The following is a 20214-nucleotide window of genomic DNA, read 5'->3' on the forward strand; positions in this document are numbered from 1 at the left end:
CTGTCTGTCTGTCTGTCTGTCTGTCTGTATGACTATATGCCTGTCTGCCTTTCTGTTCGCGCTCGTGTGTGTGTGTGTGTGTGTGTGTGTGTGTGTGTGTGTGTGTGTGTGTGTGTGTGTGTGTGTGTGTGTGTGTGTGTGTGTGTAAATAATTATACTTTACCACACACGACGCTACACGTGTGAAATATTAACACTTCAATGAATTTAACTGCGTCGCGTGGAGAGGATCGAACGCGTGTACTTGTCTGTGGATCGATACTCCACCCCACTCTGCCTTCTACCCCCACCAATACACTCATTTAGGTGTTCCTTTGAGTACGATAATTTGTTCCCCTGGGTACGATAATTTGTTCCCAGAAGTATAATTTATTCGCTTTAGTACGATAATTTCTTCCTTTGAGTACGATAATTTGTTCCCTTGAGTACAATAATTTGTTCCCTTTAGTACGATAATTTGTTCCCTTGAGTATGATAACTTGTCCCTAAGTCCGATAATAATTTGTTCACTTGAGTACGATAATTAGCTCTCCTGAGTATGATAATTTGCACCCTTGAGTACGATAACTTGTCCCTTGAGAATGATAATAATTGGCTCTCTTGAATACGATAACCTGTTCCCTTGACTACGATAATTACTTACTACATCACCGTAAGATATCAACCAAATTAGCCAATACGTCCCTAGATAGCCAATACCTTCCCTGTGATACAACCCACTCACAAGGGGTAACTAGGTGCTTCTCAGAACTCTTCCTTTGTTGTTTTGGTGTTGAAGATTAAGTTAATTTCTTGGGTAATTTTACACTTCTTGGCGTATCCGTGTTATACAGTGTGTGTGTGTGTGTGTGTGTGTGTGTGTGTGTGTGTGTGTGTGTGTGTGTGTGTGTGTGTGTGTGTGTGTGTGTGTGTAAGGATATTTCCACTAATAAGATGACTTAGATGTGATCTATAATGGCCTCTATTTCACCATTAACCCTGTATGCTAATAAGTGACCTGTACTTGACCTGTAATGACCTGTACCTGACCTATTGTGAACAACAAGTCTAACCCCATATGCTAGTAAGGGACCTGTAATGACCTGTATCTGACCTGTTGTGGTGTCGGCAGGTCAGCGTAACGGGCAGGGACTGACGGCGTGGCAGCTGGCGGAGAGGAACCACCACGAGGACATCGCCGCCCTACTGAAGGTGGAGACCGGCGTGTTCCCCAGACCCTCAGGACCATCCGCCTTCGTCCCCGCCCACCCACTCGACCTAGGCGCACACCCGCCGGACAGGAGTATCAGGTGAGGTTTATGGCGAGCCCCCACCCACCAGTAGTCCCACACCCACCTAGACCTGAAGCCACCCACTTAGAGTCCCACCGCCCACCCACTAGACCTGGGCCACCCACTTGTAGTCCTACACCGCCACCCACTAGACCTGAGGCCACCATAGTAGTCTACACGGCCACCACTAGACCAGACACCACTTAGTAATCCTACACCGCCCACCCACTAGATCCAAGACCACCTATAGCTACTGATCCTACACCGTCCTCACCCACTGGACCTAAACCACCCACCCTCTAATTTTATGCCACCCACTCAGCCGCCCACCCACCATCCACCAATACTCTTATATAATAATAATAATAATAATAATAATAATAATAATAATAATAATAATAATAATAATAATAATAATAATAATAATAATAATAATAATAATAATAATAAATAATAATAATAATAATAATAATAATAATAATAATAATAATAATAATAATAATAATAATAATAATATTAATAATAATAATAATAATAAATAATAATAATAATAATAATAATAATAAACGTGTTAACAAATGAGTAAATTTTTATAGAACATCAAACCTTAATATTTTCTTTCCATCCAACAAACTAATAACACAGTCACCGGTATGAAGGAATGAAGAGTACCCCCTAAAAAATAAACAAATATCCCCAGAATGCTTTCCCGAATAGGATCCCGTATCAGGAAACCCTATTAGCGAGAAGAGACAGAGAGAGAGTACTATCACAGCTATCCTCACTTGTTTAGCTACCACCAACTGACCAGACGTTATATTTATTTTTTCCTCCTCCTCACAGAAACAACGACACTTGGAAAATCTCCCACAGAACGATTTATTTTTCCTCAAAGTTATGTAATGTTGTTGTAAGTTATGGTTTAATAAATGTAAAATACATATGAATAAACCTAAATACATCTAAAACCCTTTCTATTTGTTTTATAATTTTAGACCAAATTTAACGTAATACTATAATAAAATTTGTTTGGGTTTAAATTAAAGAATAATATCCCTTGGTGGTCGAATGAATCTCGTGTATGTGAAGGAAATTCCAGATAAATATTATAGATCGTCCTGGGAAAGAAATGAAGAAAAAACACTTAAATATGGTTCACTGGTTCTCATCCCTCATCCTCATCCCCTTGTGTCTGTCCTGGGTCTGGCTCCTCAAACACTCTCTAGTATTGTATTTTTATCCCGTAACTGATGGTAAGTAAACATATCTTGTGAGGAGACTCTCGGTGTATTTCTGACGTCTGTGTGGATGTAATTTTAGTGTTTGAGTTTGTTGTTTTAAGATGGTCAAGCAGGTAGACAAGACCTTTGAGTACATTATTGTTCCTTCAGTCTTAACCTCAACACTAGACAACAATTTATAAAACTATATATAATCATTTTCTGTATAAGTGTGGTCATTTATATACGTTTTTTTTTTTTACGTCTAAAGTCATGAGAAATTATCCGACTTATACGAAGCTCTTGAGTATCCGACCCTGGAGCCTGTACCGTACTCTTAGGACCCAAGTCCCTTATTCTCTCACTATTGGTCACAGCTACTGGCTTGACCCTCGTTCATATAACACTCCTTCTCAGAGATCTGTATCAGTGGATTAAAAGAATATATTGCCAGTTGCTGCAGTCTATATTGTCACACAGTTACCACAAGTTTCGTTACAACTAAAGTATTCACGTCAGTTTCCACGCTCTCTACATTCATGAAATAATTCGTTACTATCAGGGTGAAGCCCGCAGGCCATCTAGTAATGTGGCTTCATGTGATACATAATACAGGGTGTCACGTACTGAGACAAGTAAGGTGGAATATTTTGTAGTTCCTGTCATTTTCCAACCAGGTGTAACAAATGTGGTTGGCAGCTTCCAGTGTCACTGATTGATTGGTATTTTACAGGTCGTCATTCCGTCGCGCCAAGATCCTGGGTAGGAACACCGCCTCAGTAACAGGCCCCGGGCCCACAGATCCCCTGCCACCTCCTTCACAGATCTACTGCAGCGACTGTCACAGGGAACTAGACCAGGGTAGAAGACGCAGCAGTAGGAGAGAGTGACGGGTCCTTCAGGAGGGAGAAAGGAAGAGTTATCTGTTCCTGTACCAGAGACCAAAACTCTGAGGAAGAGGACACTGTCAGCTGGGAAGGAGGCGACACTGTCAGCAAGAGAGACGTCAACGAGACGAGGAAACTATCCTTGGAGATAAGTGTTAACCATAACGTGAAGAGCGTTATAGGACTGACCCCTGGTCCTGCCAGTCAAGGTGCAACAGGCTTCAAAAGTGCTTCTAGCAACAAAGGAGCGACACGACCGAGCAGTGGTCTTAACAAAGGTGCGACAGGACCGAATAGTGGTCTTATCAAAGGTGCGACACGACCGAATAGTGGTCTTATCAACATAGGTGCGACAGCACTGGGAGGGGAGCACATCAGGAGGGTTACAAAAGTAGCAACCAGCATCTTGACTCTCCAAGACACCTCAAACTCTCCGTCTGCGTCCGTCACCAAGCACACGACTGACGACGACAGCCATAATACTAAGCTTACCAGAACCGAGCGAGGCGGTGCCGTACGGAGCATCATCAGCTGGTCGAGAGACATAGGCAACGGAGAGAGGAGTAGAGGTGAAGTAGGAGAGGCGAGTGAGAGGTCACGAGTGAGGAGCGAGCCTGTGAGAGTGGGAGCGCCGGACGCTGAGGAGAGACGGGTGTTGGAGGAGCTGATGCAAGGTCTCTCTATCTCCGCTAGCCCGGGCTCAGGTGAGGCTCCTACCTACCCTCTGCTGAGTCTCTCACGCCCTAGAGTAAGGCACACACTCCCCCACCCCTAAAACATGCACTCAAGTAAGGCCTGAATGGACTCTACTGAAGCACGCACTACCTTCAAGTGACTGACGCACGTTTGTTGAAGTGAACTGAGACGCATTCATTTATGTGGAGACTTACTAACGTGAGATACAGTACAGCTCACTGACACACACTTATAACAAGATCAATCTTGGTGAGCCAGATTCCCTAACACGAGGGACACATTTCTTAAGTGAACAAGATTCCTTAAAGTGTAAGTGAATTAAAATTCCCTGAAGTGAGACACAAGTTTTCTAAAGTAAGCCCCCAAAAAAAAAACTTTAAAGTGAGTGGTACGTTTCCTTAAGTGAACCAAACTTCTTTAAATCGAATTAACAGTTATTTAAGTAAAACAGATTTCTGAAGTACACGAAACTTAAAAATAAAGTAAACTCAACATACTACTTAAAAGTACTAAAGTAAGAGACGTATGAACTAAAGTAAACCACTAAGAAGTCTTCTAAGTGAACCTGGCATTCTATAAGTGAGACACAGGTACTTAAGTAAATCCTATTATTTCTCAGTGTGACTATATGCATGTATAAGTGATGAACACACATCTCTCAAATGAAGCACTTATTGATGAGAAACACACTAAACCAATTTTTAGTACGGTCAAGACAAAATGATGACACCTTGTCTTCAAAGGGTTGAGTAATCGACCATAAAGGGTTATATATAGTCCTCAAAATATTAACCCTTTGAGGACGATGGTTTAGCCCTTTGAGGACGATGGTTCAACCCTTTGAGGACGACCACACACGCCTCAAAGGGTGTATCTGTGTGGGTGCCTCAACATCCAAACCTTCCAACACCTGCCTGTATACAGTATCTGTCTTCCTCACATAGCCTGTATATCTGTCTCCCTCACATAGCCTGTATATCTGTCTCCCTCACATAGCCTGTATATCTGTCTCCCTCACATAGCCTGTATATCTGTCTCCCTCACATAGCCTGTATATCTGTCTTCCTCACATAACCTGTATATCTGTCTCCCTCACATAACCTTCCTTATATAGCGTGCAGTCCTTCAGGTGTTGGCACAGACCAAGACTAACACACAACTGACTGTTTCAGGTAATGAAGCCGACACAGAGTCCCTGATGGAATACGAGCAGCTGGCAGTGTCAGGAGGTGAGGACAAGGTCGAGGCCAGGATGAGTGGGAACAACGCCAAGAAGATCACCATGTCGGGCGTCACCATCACCGCCGCCCAGCCCATGCCTAAGATTGAGCTCAGCTCCTCTACCCGATCCCTCAACCGCTGCATCCAACACCTGGTACAAGAGGACACCGAGAACCGCCCGGAACACAGGCCGCCTACGCCCGCACGCCCCTCGTTGCCAACACTCCTTCCGGGGCGGCTTTTAGATGTGTCTTTCAACGCCTCCGTCGTCAGCACCAAGAGCGAGGGACGCCATGCTGCTCCATCGCGGAAAGTCACCTTTACGGCCTTCCCTCGGTCATCGTCAGAGCCCAGGTCGCTCACGGTGTCCCCCAGGCCAGATGACGATGACGACGAAATAGAAGAAGAGTCTTCCACAGACCTTCTGGACTCATCCACACGCTCTGAGGGCTGGGACCATCTGAGGGGCACCAGGGGCCGAGGCCCCACCTTCACCTCCACAGAGGGTCATGTGGTGCCTCTACCGCCCATCAACCGCCCCAGATATATTGATGCCTCCCGTGGGCGTGGCTGTGTTCGTGGGCGTAGTGGCATCACTGGATGCGAGGAGAATGTCCTTAACGTGGCCAAGAAGACACTAGAGCAGCTGGAGACCGTGCTGGCGCCCAAAGAGACGGCGGCACTCCCTCGCACCATCCCCCGGAACCGCACCAGCCACCAGATACACTTAGAGACCTAGCACAACACCCGCCCCCGCCCTCCGCCCCACCTAGCGCCTGCACCCACACGTCGCCCGACACGACCCCACAAGTGGACGCGGAAGATCACCCACCATCATCTTTTCCTGGACGAGTGACACACACCGTTACTCGCCAGCTGATGGGACCAGGTGGTAATAACCCGGAGAGTGGCAAAGGACCTCTTACACTATATGTCTCGTATATACAGCAAACAGAAAACTTTGAGTGAATTCCGATGTGCCTCAGTTGACAAGCTGTTAGAGACACAATACACAGTGTACCCGAGGAACATTACCGACGGTCCTTACACGTGCTGCCTACCGCTAGCTCTAGACTACCATATATACCGTACATACAGTAGTTACAGTTTACTGGTATGATAACTATATGAACATTTAATCCATTTTGAAACCGTAATACATATATAAGGACGCGTATACATCATATAAGTGAAAGATACCATTAAGTTATTGTAATCACTCCATATGATGCTGATGTAATGTTCATATTTATTATCCTGGTTAGATTAGGTTATGTATTTACTGTACCAGATGTGTGTTGGTGTCTTAAATGTCGTCACGTCACAATAATATTTCCTGCCAAGATGATGGAACAGTGAAATAAGTCCCTATGTGTCTGGGCAACTCTGTGTTAGATCTCTTATAAAAATCCTTGTGTTTTTTTGTGGTATGGGCAAGGTACTTGGACTCGGAGGGTGACGGAAAAATCAGAAAGAAAATGGAAGAAACTTAGACGAATGTGTAAAAGGAATTAAGAGTCCTGACGGAAACATAAGGACTCCTTAGGACCCCCAGGGGAGTTCTGTGTCCATCTGATTTGAACTGACTCGAGGAGGAATTCTGAAGGAACTTAAACATAGACTTGAGAAAATATGAAGGAATCTAACAAAACCTAGAGACCCGGAAGGAAGCTTGATGTACAGTCCCTCCCTACACTTATCACCCCCCCCCCCCTCAAGATAAGCTTAACGACAAAGCTTAAGTGTATCCGTTTACCCTCATGGCATTTCTCATTCAAGATCTCAAACTACAAGATCATTAACATCCTCAACCCCTCGCGAGAGCCAAAACAAACCCCACCAGCACCCTAGTTATCCCAAGACCCCACCGAGCACTGTACCTAGTCTGAATGCCTTATACCACGCAATCATACAACACAAAACCTACAACTCAATCAATAACAATGCCTTTATGTATGTATGTATGAGTGTATGTATGTATGTATGTATGTATGTACGTATGTATGTATGTATGTATGTATGTATGTATGTATGTATGTATGTATGTATGTATCGCGTATTAATACAAAGTGGAAACTTTTACTACAAATATTTTATACACGATCGTTATGATGATAGAGGCAGACTAGCTCAGTGGAGGGAAGGAGGAGGGGGGAACAGGGGACTTCAACACCGCCTTATTTACGTATTACATTTTCTTATTGTACTGATCTGGGGCTTAACTAGTCAGAGGAACCCATTTAGAAGGAGAAAATTGTCTATGTGTGAATAGGATATAGTAAGTGGCTATGAGTTATTGAGCTCGACACCCTATGGCAATCTCCTATGGCAATCTCCTAGAACCTAAGTAAAATACATAATTGTTTTGCTGGTTCATAATCGCGTATTTATTTACTTTAATTCTCCTATATACCTTCTGTATATTAATATGTAGCGGTGACATAATATATACATATACCAAGCTACATATAAAAATATATAGTCGTTTGGAAGAGGAAGAAGAAATAATATGTTTCTTGGACAATCGGAAGAAGGACTCATAGCATTGGTTGATAGGTTTACTTTAGTAGAGTATTTACAGATGCAGACAATCAATCTATGGACGATACTATATTTATTTAACAGTTGATCACCACTTTTTATTGTATGCGCAACTAATGGAGTGAAGTTCTTACTGTTTGGACAGGGCGAGTAGCTTGGCGAGTAGCAACCAATGGAGTGAGATTCTTTTATACGTTTGGACAGGGCGAGTAGCTTGGCGAGTAGCTTGGCGAGTAGCAACCAATGGAATGAAGTTCTTAATGTTTGGACAGAGCGAGTAACTTAGCGAGTAGCTTGGCGAGTAGCAATCAATGGAGTGAAGTTCTTAATGTTTTGACAGAGCGAGTAGCTTAGCGAGTAGCTTGGCGAGTAGCTTGGCGAGTAGCAATCAATGGAGTGAGGTTCCTATGTACGTTTGAACAAGGCGAGTACCTTAACATATAACTACTGAGTATACGAGAATATTCTAATGCCGTCTAGTAAGAGGTGTTATACCAGCTAGCATATGCTCCTATATACTCCTACATGATATAACATGATGAAGTGAGGAGACCTATCGCTGAAGACGCCCCCTGGACTATGACGTTAAACTGAAGGACGGTAAAGCCTGACGTGGATAATTTTAACATGGATGAGATAATGGCGATGGAAGGTACAATGTTAATCCCCTTTGATTCTTCTGGTCTTTGTTTTCGTTGACGTTGATGTTCTCTAAGTTAATAACAGATGAACGTTCTAATATAGGAGGATTACTTTCACTGGTGTACGTACGTTTTGTCCACCTGATGTACACTCAGAACGTTCTAATATGTAAACGTTCCCTAACTTAACACACCTCTAACGTTCTAACACTGGGGATATTCTAGCAAACGTTCCCCTAACCTAACACACATTAACGTTCTAACACTCTCTAACGTTCTAATACAGGTTATTTTAGCATGTTGATGATCGTTCCACAAACTAACGCAACCTAAACTAACCTAATTCAATTAAACCCAACCAAACTTAAGCTAACACAAGCGGCTAGAGGGCGCACGTCAGCCAGTCTGTGATTGGTTGGGCCACGAGACCTACTGTTGATAAATAAATAGGGATTTAAACCGAGAGCAGATAACGCCAAGCAGAATACTCTAACCTAATCAACCTAGAGCAAGTGTGGTTAAGTAAGGTTTGGTGAGGTTAAGTTAGGTTTAGTGAGGTTAGGTTAGGTTTGGTGAGGTGAGGTTAGGTTAGGTTTGGTGAGGTTAGGTTAGGTTTGGTGAGGTTAGGTTAGGTTTGGTGAGGTTAGGTTAGGTGAGGTGAGGTTAAGTTAGGTGAGGTTAGGTTAGGTTTGGTGAAGTTTGGTTAGGTGAGGTGAGGTTAAGTTAGGTGAGGTGAGGTTAAGTTAGGTGAGGTGAGGTTAGGTTAGGTGAGGTGAGGTTAAGTTAGGTTTGGTGAGGTTAAGTGAGGTGAGGTTGGCTAGGATAGGTTTAAATGGTTCGTGTTTTCCGCTTCTAAATACACACCATCAACGTACATCAAGTAAACACAGTCTGGCGCACAGAACATCACTCGTGCTTCAGGTCTGGTGATAGTAACTCAGTAGGAGGTTAAGTGAGTGAGTCAGCTCTCGTCCTGTGGTGTAAATACTACATACAATACTGGACTGTGATTATTATTACCATATGTGTGTGATAACATGTTTGGATGTGTAATAAAAGGTGTCTAATCAACTAGATACTGTTTCATTTATCATTACATATTATTAATATTTTTTTAAGAAAAATCATGGACCTTCGTGGAGTCAATTTTATGAAGTTGTTTATCTCTCTTTGTCTGTCTGTCTGTTTGTCTGTCTGTCTGTCTGTATATCTGTCTGTCTGTCTGTCTGTCTCTGTCTTCTCTCCACCCATCTATCTATCTATCTATCTATCTAACTATCTATCTATCTATCTATCTATCTATTTATCTATCTATCTAACTATCTATCTATCTATCTATCTATCTATCTATCTATCTATCTATCTCTAATTCCCCCTCCAACGTAAATTAATTTTCAGACTGGAATAATAAAAAAAAAAAAAGTCCCAGAGTGGAATTCAAAATATACATTACACCGAGAGCTTAAATTCGTACTCCAACCCTGAGCCTCAGAGACATCCATGAGTCTTACTTCGAGGATTAGGATTCGAGGCTGGACTTGGAATCCCCACCTAAAATTAGTACTATTCCAGACAGAACTTGGAATTTTGGAATCATCTCACCTTCAAAGAAAAAAAAATAGTAGTAGGAGTATTGCCTTTAATCTGAACTGGAATATTTGAGAGAGAGAGAGAGAGAGAGAGAGAGAGAGAGAGAGAGAGAGAGAGAGAGAGAGAGAGAGGAGAGAGAGAGAGATTTCATTAAAACGCCAAAAAATCCTCAAATATCAATGCTTTTAGGAATATCACACACACACACACACACACACACACACACACACACACACACACACACACACACACACACACACACACACACACACACACCATCATAATCATATTATACTAATTTGTTATCAAATTTAATAAAAAAACTATGCAGACATCAACAATCAAAACTCGGATAATAACAACAACAGCAAACACATTATCAATAGGAGTAATAAATAACAACAACAACAACAACAGCGGACACTAACAATATCAACAACAGCAGCAAACAACAACAACAACAACAACAACAACGGCAGACTCTATCAGTATCAACAACAACAGCAGTAAACAACAACAACAGTAGCAAACATCAACAACAACAGCAGCAAACAACAACAACAATAGCAGCGTCGTCGTCACGCACAAAACTGCTTCAACTCGATAGAAAAAAAAAAGAGTCATTTCAGTGGTGTTTGAGTCCCCACCTTTCTTCTGCCTTATCTCTCAGTGATGCTGAGGACCTCTCTTATGTCTCCACTCCCACAGTCCCCCACTACGGTCACACAGTCCCCCACTACGGTCACACAGTCCCCCACTACGGTCACACAGTCCCCCACTACGGCCACACAGTCCCCCACTACAGTGATGGCGTTGCGAAGAATTTATCTACAGCTTCTCGGTCACTGTCGCCACGGAACAAGATGGCGTCAGAATGTCACTGAGACCATAGTTAATTGAGAAAAACCAAGTGAGTGAGAAAAAACAAAGGTGACGAATAATGGGTCATGCTGTCGGTTGGTGTTGAATAACATAAACAACCATCCCTCACGCTCTAGATAACATCCATCAGTCATGTCAGCAAAGGCGGAAATTGAACTGACAAAACACAATCAACAGACCAATAAATATTTTCTTATACCATCCGGGTGTTTGAGTGTGTGTGTGTGTGTGTGTGTGTGTGTGTGTGTGTGTGTGTGTGTGTGTGTGTGTGTGTGTGTGTGTGTGTGTGTGTGTGTGTCGGTGTGTGTGTGTGTGTGTGTGTGTGTGTGTGTGTGTGTGTGTGTGTGTGTGTGTGTGTGTGTCGGTGTGTGTGTGTGTGTGTGTGTGTGTGTCAAGTGTGTGTGTTTGTATGTGTGTGTGTGTGTGTGTGTGTGTGTGTGTGTGTGTGTGTGTGTGTGTGTCGGTAAGTGTGTGTGTGTGTGTGTGTGTGTGTGTGTGTGTGTGTGTGTGTGTGTCGGTAAGTGTGTGTGTGTGTGTGTGTGTGTGTGTGTGTGTGTGTGTGTGTGTGTGTGTGTGTGTCGGTAAGTGTGTGTGTGTGTGTGTGTGTGTGTGTGTGTGTGTGTGTGTGTGTGTGTGTGTGTGTGTGTGTGTGTGTGTGTGTGTGTGTGTGTGTGTGTGTGTGTGTGTGTGTGTGTGTGTGTGTGTGTGTGTGTGAGAGGAGACTTGGGGGGTATATAGGTACTTCATTTCCTCCTCCCCCTGCCCCCCTTCCTCACCTCTTCCTTTCCCTTCCTCACCTACCCCCACTTCCTCCCACCCCCTTACCTACACCACCTCGGGGAAGCCACACAGGTAACGAGGTGTATGGTCGGAGGTATATATATATGTATGTATGTATGTATGTATGTATGTATGTATGTATGTATGTATGTATGTATGTATGTATGTATGTATGTGTGTGTGTAATGACCTCTTGTTACAACACCCAACCCGATCAGTTGTTAACACGATCATCCCAACTCACACATCAGTTCTATCAAGTGTGTGTATACCATCAGGTTCACTTGTCTGGCCTCCATGCCCTGCCACTCTCTATTCTGTACGTAATTTTAACCGCCTTTCCTGACTTGACTGAGATGATCAACCTCTTTGGGTGTATAGAGGAGGAGGAGGAGGAGGGTTATTTGCGAGACATAAAGGGAAGAAGAGGAAGGAGGAAGAGGTGGAGGAAGGAGAGATTGATAAGCCCTCTGCGTCTCCTCCAATTAAGACTACATATCGTGAAGACGGGAACAGGTGGCTCCAGGTCCTCCCCGGGGTGACAACAAAGGGCCGCTCCAAAGTAAACATCCTTCACTGAGATGATGATGATGGAGACGACTCACCATCACATATATGCCGGTCTCTCTATCTCCTACTCTCTCTCTCTTTTCCGCTATCTATTCCTCTTCTCTCTCTCTCTCTTTCTTTCCCGATCTATCCCCTTTCCTTCTCTCTCTTTATCTCCTCTCTCTCTCAATTTGTCTCTCCTTTCTATCTTCATTTTCTCTCTTTCCTTTACAATTTTTTTACTCTCTGCTTATATCTAGTCACTATCGTCAAAATATTTCCGCAGATCCTAGGATGAATATGTCTATCTGTCTATCTATTTATCAGTTTACCTTAATCCAATGAACCATGTGTGTGTGTGTGTGTGTGTGTGTGTGTGTGTGTGTGTGTGTGTGTGTGCCGACATGAAAACATCTGAGGAGTGTTAAAACTGGCGTGACTGACTTCGTGTACAAGGAGTGAAGCTGCACACCAACATCAAAGGCACTTGGGCCGGAGTCATTGGTGTGAGGTGTGGACTGAGGAGCAGAGTACCCGAGGCAAAGTGTTTTAGGGAGGCGTCAGGACTGGTTCATGTACTGGTGGTGAAGAAGTTTTAGTGTAAACGTGAGAATTAAGAGTAACTGTTTTTCGCTCATACAGTGATATAATGATAATACAAATTATAATAATTCTTGTTATTATAGTTATAGTACTACCTGGTATAATAATGATAATAATCTAAATCATTGATACACTTTAATAAACGAAGCATAGAGAAATAAAGGTTTAATTAATAAAACGTAGGTAATGAAAAATTAAACCAAAAAGCTTAGTGATATGAAAGTTAATTTAGTGGTTTTCGTCAAATATAACAAGACATTCATTCTCAAACTTATGTACTTATAAATACAAATAAGACTCACGATGTACTTACAAGATAACACGTAAACTAACATACTCATTAAAACAAATAATGCAGTGAAGTTTTCGTCAAAATATGAAGCACAATGAGAGCTTAAGTGAACAGATACCATTCTATTATTCACTGTATACTATTATAGGCTTAACTTAAATGATCAAATATTAATGACTCACCTGGTTGAGTATTTTTAGTCAAGTGATTCATTGGACTTCAACAACCTAACATACCATAATCCTTGAATTTTACCGCAGTTTGAAGTTACTATAACGATATCTACAAAAACTGTAGTTCACTTACATTGAAAAGTTGCTAGTTTATAAGTTGAAATTGTTGGGAAATGTAATAGAGCGGCTTCTTATATAAATATACACGAAATGTTAATTTTTGTAAGCACACCGACTTCTGAGGCGGCGTAGTGTTGTGTATGTTGGTTCCAATACTTTTAAATTATCTAGGCTAGTAATTTTTTAATAACTGTCTTCATTCTATTTACTGAACATATAATTTGATATAAATATACACATTAAATTCTACTTAAATCATGGTAGTCAGAGTAAAACTAATTGACAAATAAAAAAAAAGATGTGGATTTTTAGAAGAACATATAACTACCCGGTATGTTTTTACCATCAACAAGAGACATGCTAATACTGCACAAAATTATGTATTTTTTAATAATTTTAAAAGGGCAACAAAAGAAACTGTTTATATACATGAAAATATTTCCTTGTAAATTTTATTTGAACTAAATTTAGACGAATAATTATTATTTTTTACATATTATAGTATAGGTTTTAACGTTATTAAATGCTTTAAATCCCGCCTGTCGACGTTTAAAAAATATATTAATGAATGAATTTTACTTAATACATTAATATTTATTTTGACTACTGCTACGATCAAGAAAAAGTAACATAGTTGAAATTTGTTGTATTTCTTTACATATTAGATATAATATGAAAATAAAAGATAATTATTGTTTTATGTAATTTTAAAAGGTATTTTATATTAATGATCAAGTGATGGCAACGTTGTATTTAAATATTACATCATCACCGCCTGACTTATGACGGTGTGTAAATATTCACTCGTTTTTCTTGTCTTTTTCAACATTTTTCAAGTTTTAGACAACGTTTAGTGATATTAGCAAAGTGATATGGAGGAAATAGAACATTGTGATAATGCTGTTTAGAAAATTAATCATAAAAGTCGAAGCTGATGAGTGTGAGGTCAGCAGCTGGGGTCATGTTGAGGTTAGTGTTTTTTTTACTCTTATTTACCGTCTAATGATCTGCTACTTCATCGAGGTGACTGAATGTGTGTGTTTTTTATATTTATAGAGAACGAGGATATATTTTTGTTGTTGAAATAATGATATTGCTTTATCTACAAATAATGCAGTGAAGCCTATTACTGTACTCTGTTGAACTGCGCCATTAACTAACAAACCTTTAACAACCTTACGTAACCTATAAATATCCTAAAACCATAAAAAGCTCACTTATTGTTGTTTTCGATTCATAACTTTTTTACACCTAACCTAACCTAACCTAACCTAACCTAACCTAACCTAACCTAACCTAACCTAACCTAACCTAACCTAACTTACATTACTAAGTCAGAAACTATTGGGAAACTTTACATTTTGGAAACAGATTGTAGAGGAAGTTTATGAATACTAAACTTTTGGTTAAGTTAAATAATGTAGTCAGAACAGTTAAGTAATACAACACACCACTACAATATTACGACAATGGTTAATTTAGTTACGTTCAAAATACACTAGGCTAACTTAAATAACATAAATTGTTAATATTATCCATTAAGGCATCACCATTTCGTCACTGAATGTAAGTCTCTATATATAATATTTTTTTACGGGGAACAGCTGACTCATTTCAGTAGATATACAAAGGTGTTTTATGTATGAATATTTATACTTCAATTTGTTACGTCTTTCTTGTACAGTGAGGTTAGGTTAGAAATTAATAGGCTATAGTACCGTATGCTGCTTTTAAATGCAGAAAAAGAGAGAGAGAGAGAGAGAGAGAGAGAGAGAGAGAGAGAGAGAGAGAGAGAGAATTATTAATTACGAAAGCATAATTAAAAGAGAAAGAGCGATAAAGAGATGATAATGAAGTGAAAAAAAAATATTAAAAGAGAGAGAGAAAAAGAGAACTACAAAAATATTAAGAGCGAAACATTTTTATCAACGTGACAGGAAATAATCGACCTCACTGGTACACTACTTCCCTTCCTTCTATTGTTACCTGTGAGATTATGTCATGTGGTGTTGAGTTATCGATCTGGTAGACATTAAGGACGTACTGCATTTTGGGTGACATAATCATTGGCGTTTATACTACGCTACGTGGAATAATTATAATATGAATGATGCTTTGACTACTACTACTATTATTACTACTACTGTACTACTACTATGACTTCTACTATCTGTATAACGGCATAAGTAGTCAGTGAGTCTAAGTAGAGATATTATACTTTTTCTTGCAATTAGAAAACGCTGACGCATTTTTCAGCAGGCAATAGTATACGACGGTGTTCATTTTCGTTCGTCCTCCCACTGACGGTGCATTATAGTGAAGATATTTAGATCAGTAACGAACCTGATTCAAACCTGGAGTCAGAAAGCACGATCATAATTTGACACATTAGCTCATAGACCATCTGGAAGTGTGTGTGTTGATTGTTATGTAGTAGGAGATGGTTCATGATTTATGACCAAACTGCACCGTCACTCATAAAGCGTTGCAAGAGGTTTAAGACTTAACTCATTTTATTTATTTGCTTTACTTTACCATAACATTTTTTTTTTCTACGGAACGACACTTTAACCAGTCGAGGATTGTAGCTTAAACCATCGTCCCCAAAGGGTTAAGTTTGTTAGCGGGATTACCCAAAATATCCCGCTTTGAGCAGTGACATTTGGTAGGCTTCTTTAGGATATTAAGTCATTCGATTACTTGATACGAGTTTCAGTTTGTTTGATTTACCTTTTCATCTGTAAGGAGAACGTGATATATTTTAGCACCATTGAGACGTGATTTATTTTAGTGTTAGTGTTTCATCTTAACACCATTAGTTCATACGTGTTTTCTTTAGGTGGAGGGGAACCTATGTGTTTTATTATTGTCCTTCTGTTAATATTACCACAAGACTATTCGTTCCTGCAGGAGACTATTTTGATTTTTGATTTTTTTTTTTACAACTTAGGTTCCTAAATTATGTGAACGATATATATATAATTTTTATTTTATTTTTTATTTTGTTCTTTATTCTGTCATTAGCTTCATAACTGTAATCGCTTATGATCTTTTATCTGGGTTAAAAAAAAAATTCCTCCCCCTTTTCCAGTGATTTTAATATTTTGTTGTAGTCTTATTTTACGCCGCTGAATAATTTCATTTTACACTATTATTTAATTTTATATTTCTCTAACTTTATTTTTATATCCCGTTGAAAAAAAACTCTTCTTAATTGTTTTTTTTATTATAGTTTTGTTTTGCACGAAGTAATATATTGAGTATTATTTCATATAGTATCAGAGGTAACATTTTCTTACCGAGGAGAGAAAATAGCTTAGGTTCCCCTATCAGTGTCCTACGTTTTTTATTTTTTTACATTTTCTTTTTTTTTTATGGGTAACTATGACATTGGAGTTGGTCGGGCTTCATATTCCCCCAGTGGACGGCTGATAACTAATACCTCGTTCGTCCCATTTTGAAAAGTTAACAGAAGTTGGTCGTAAAAATTATTATATATATATATAATGGGAAGGGGGTCACGAGAGAGAGAGAGAGAGAGAGAGAGAGAGAGAGAGAGAGAGAGAGAGAGAGAGAGAGAGAGAGAGAGAGAGAGAGAGAGAGAGAGAGAGAGGGGACTTGTCAGTGTCAAGTAAAAGCTGTGGGAGAGAATGGAGTATATTCCTTCACTATTGACCCTTGGCTAATTTTAGGTTAGGTTAGGTTAGGTTAGGTTAGGTTAGGATGGGTCTTCTGCCATATTTGATTAACACACCCAACTCTTTAGTTAGCAGACATACCAAGGAACACCAAGAATTAATCATAGCTGCGTTAGTCTGGTGCTCATCATACTACCAACAACGTCTATAATAAAAACGTATCTCAAAAACCTTCCTCACTCGGGAATATAAAAACTTTGTTAGTCAGTAAGTCAGTAAAGGCGGGGGGGGGGGAATTGGATTGACTGACGTAGCGAAAAAGATAATTGAGTGACAAGAAAGTTACGGCACCGGCAAAGGAGATAAGTTAATACTGTGAAGATTTTCTCCTGTGTGTGTGTGTGTGTGTGTGTGTGTGTGTGTGTGTGTGTGTGTGTGTGTGTGTGTGTGTGTTGTTACTCTTAGAAAATAAAATTAAAGCTCAAACTCATTTTTTAGTGTTCTTGGGTTTTTTTTCTTTGCCGTAATTGTTATATAAAATTCGTTTAATGAAGAAACTAATTACCTTAAAATAAAGTCAAAAGGTTCATCTCAGGTCATGACGGGGTCAGAGGTACTCATTAACAGTAAACATCGAGGCTTACAGGTAAAAGGTAATGAATGGACAGGTAATTTACTACACATTACGGTAAGAGAGTGATGACAGCTTATGTTTAGGTGGTGGTAAGTGAAGGTGTTTATTTTTATATGGTGTTGGCTGGTGACGCGTGGCAGTGTGTGTGGTGTAGCTGGGAGCACCACTGCCTGGCTCAGTCCTCCTCTGATCCCCGCCTCGCCAGTGTCCCCTCCCAGCACGGCGCCGCCACTCCGTGTTTCACCACACATACACACACCTCGCGCCGTTTAGCTAAGTTTCAGCAGTAGTTTTACGCCGAGTTTTAGTGTCTACGGTCCTCCACCTACGCTGTTTTTTTTGTTTTTTTTACTGTCGACTTTGGTGTTGTTATAAGTGTTGAACTTGTTACGGTCTCTGTATAACGTTAAATAAACCAAAACATTAACGAATCTAGTTGAGTCAATATTCTTGGCAAAAGTTTACTGAAAAATCTCGGGTGAAAATTCCTCGGTTATAAAGAGTTAATGGGAAGGTGGTTATGTAGTTCACCTGCAGATTAAGGTAATTGCTTCCCATACAAAAAAACTTACTCTGTGAAAAACCTCAAAGTTTCAACAATTGGTTAACTGTTACGACTCTCTGAACTTACCAAATAAACTTTATCCAGTCTTGTATAACGTAAGTGATAACACGAACAACATACAGGTGTTATATATATATACTACCTGTGACTTAAAGGTGTGTTGAGACTAATTAGCGTGTGTATGTGTGTTTGTATGCGCGCGTGTGTGTGTATGTATGTCGTGGTGTAATGAACTCACCGTGTGAATATGACCACACGGGATGACGACGTGGTTGTGGATGGACTTACTGGGATCTCGAGTCTACCAGAAATACACTTAGCCCTCATGGATCTCACCTGAAGGGAAGAGTCTTAACTATTCTCGGTCATCCTCATGGACTCCTGCCTTCATACTGATCCATCACAATATGAAGACTTTTTTGGCCCTGAAGAAAAATTCCTCAGTCATTCAAAGCCAATTTCGGTGGGTTTTTCCCTGAGAGACTTGACCTGAGAGGAAAAAACTCGTCCGTCACACACTACTTTTTGCCCTGATGGTCCTAACCTAAACTTGAGGGGAAAAATCTCGTCAGCAACCCTCTACTTTTTGCCCTGATGGTCCTAACCTGACTTGAAGGGAATAATCTCGTCAGCAACCCTGTACTTTTTGCCCTGATGGCCCTAACCTAACCCGAGAGAACGCATTTCATCCATCAATCTCGTAGTAAATATTGATGCATTTACCTTGAAGAATAACCACAGGTGTTCCTATTATAATCGATATTAACGAAAAGATATAGTGAGTCTCTGTCCCTTGTATTGTGAGAAGCTATACTGCCTGGATGATGCCCATTTCATACCCACACCGCCCATCAACACGCCCACACCCACGCTCTTAAGGAAAAGGAGTATTGGTAAGTGTTGAAAAATATGTTTGGTTTTTTTGTTTACTAACCATTGCACACTAATGATTTGTGTGTGTGTGTGTGTGTGTGTGTGTGTGTGTGTGTGTGTGTGTGTGTGTGTGGACAAAATGTATTACGGTGTTCATGTATTACGCCAGACTGAAGAAATGTATACTATATAAATACATTCTCATATCTTTCGTTAATCATGCCGGGAGAATTGGGGTAAAAATACGGCTCGTGAAATACAGGAAAGAACGATGAAATTTTTGCATAAGTGTAGGATTCTGTGCCGAGCTTGGAACAAATCAACCGAATTTGGAATAAGTCAACCGAATTTGGAATAAGTCAACCAAATTTCGATTAAGTCAACCGAATTTGGAATAAGTCAACCGAATTTGGAATAAGTCAACCGAATTTGGAATAAGTCAACCAAATTTCGATTAAGTCAACCGAATTTGGAATAAGTCAACCGAGCTTTTGTTGAATAAGAGTGCGAGAGAATGGAACAAAGAGGAGAAAGAAAACTAATGTAACAAAGAGAAAAGTATAGAACAGAGGAGGAAGAGAGAGCGAAAGAGAGAGAGAGAGAGAGAGAGAGAGAGAGAGAGAGCGATAGCGTTGAAGTGAGTAAGAAAAAGGAGGAGTTAAAGAGAGATCAATAGAGCGAGAAAGAGAAAATTGGAAAATAAGTGAGAGAGAGAGAGACAGCAGTATTAAGGGAGAGAGGAAAAGATAGAGATAGAGAGAGATAAAAAGATAACGAGATAGAGAAAGAACGAAAGGAAGGAAAAGATAGAAAGCAATTGAGAGAGAAAAAAAAAGATAACGAGAGAAAGAAACGAAAAGAGAGAGAGAGAGAGAGAGAGAGAGAGAGAGAGAGAGAGAGAGAGGCTTATAACCAGTCCCTCAGAGGCATGCCAGAAATTTTCAATCGCTCTCATGAAGCAATTTATCAGTGGGGCTCTGGGCTGACGAGAGGCCGGTGGTTCGGGTGATTACACGAGTTTATAGGAGGAGAAAAAGA

The 20214-nt window shown here is 40.4% G+C and overlaps 3 protein-coding genes across 6 annotated transcripts in view; all 3 read left to right on the forward strand.

Moving 5' to 3' along the window:
- The window catches only part of LOC121858014 (ankyrin repeat domain-containing protein 34A-like), a 33354-nt gene extending 32085 nt beyond the window's left edge, over positions 1-1269 (forward strand). The window contains exon 3 of the mRNA XM_042354256.1: positions 1112-1269. Coding sequence (XP_042210190.1) covers positions 1112-1135 — 24 coding nt within the window. The 3' untranslated portion in view covers positions 1136-1269. The remainder of the gene's footprint in view (positions 1-1111) is intronic.
- On the forward strand, positions 1269-7025 carry LOC121858008. 3 transcript variants are annotated; one of them, XM_042354240.1, is made up of 3 exons: positions 1269-1289; positions 3225-4383; positions 5247-7025. In XM_042354240.1, the coding sequence occupies exon 3, from the start codon at positions 5273-5275 to the stop codon at positions 6032-6034; it is 762 nt and encodes a 253-aa protein (XP_042210174.1). In that variant the 5' UTR covers positions 1269-1289; positions 3225-4383; positions 5247-5272; the 3' UTR covers positions 6035-7025. The 3 variants fall into 3 exon arrangements, with proteins under 3 accessions (XP_042210174.1, XP_042210172.1, XP_042210175.1); XM_042354238.1 differs by having other exon boundaries at positions 3225-4082; XM_042354241.1 differs by lacking the exons at positions 1269-1289; positions 3225-4383 and adding an exon at positions 4440-4664.
- A 10911-nt stretch (positions 7026-17936) lies between these two features.
- LOC121858009 (neuronal acetylcholine receptor subunit alpha-10-like) overlaps positions 17937-20214 on the forward strand; it is a 127915-nt gene continuing 125637 nt past the window's right edge. For both annotated transcript variants that reach the window (XM_042354242.1, XM_042354243.1), the window contains exon 1: positions 17937-19196. The gene's annotated coding sequence lies outside the window, so the exon portion shown is untranslated. The remainder of the gene's footprint in view (positions 19197-20214) is intronic.

This window comes from Homarus americanus, unplaced genomic scaffold, assembly GCF_018991925.1.
Source record: "Homarus americanus isolate GMGI-L3 unplaced genomic scaffold, GMGI_Hamer_2.0 scaffold43746, whole genome shotgun sequence".
NCBI lineage: Eukaryota > Metazoa > Arthropoda > Malacostraca > Decapoda > Nephropidae > Homarus > Homarus americanus.

Coding starts and splice junctions, on each gene's coding strand:
- LOC121858008 (XM_042354238.1), top strand. CDS start 4,046: ATGCAAGGTCTCTCTATCTCCGCTAGCCCGGGCTCAG. Junction 4,083..5,246: donor CTCCGCTAGCCCGGGCTCAG/GTGAGGCTCCTA, acceptor TGACTGTTTCAG/GTAATGAAGCCGACACAGAG.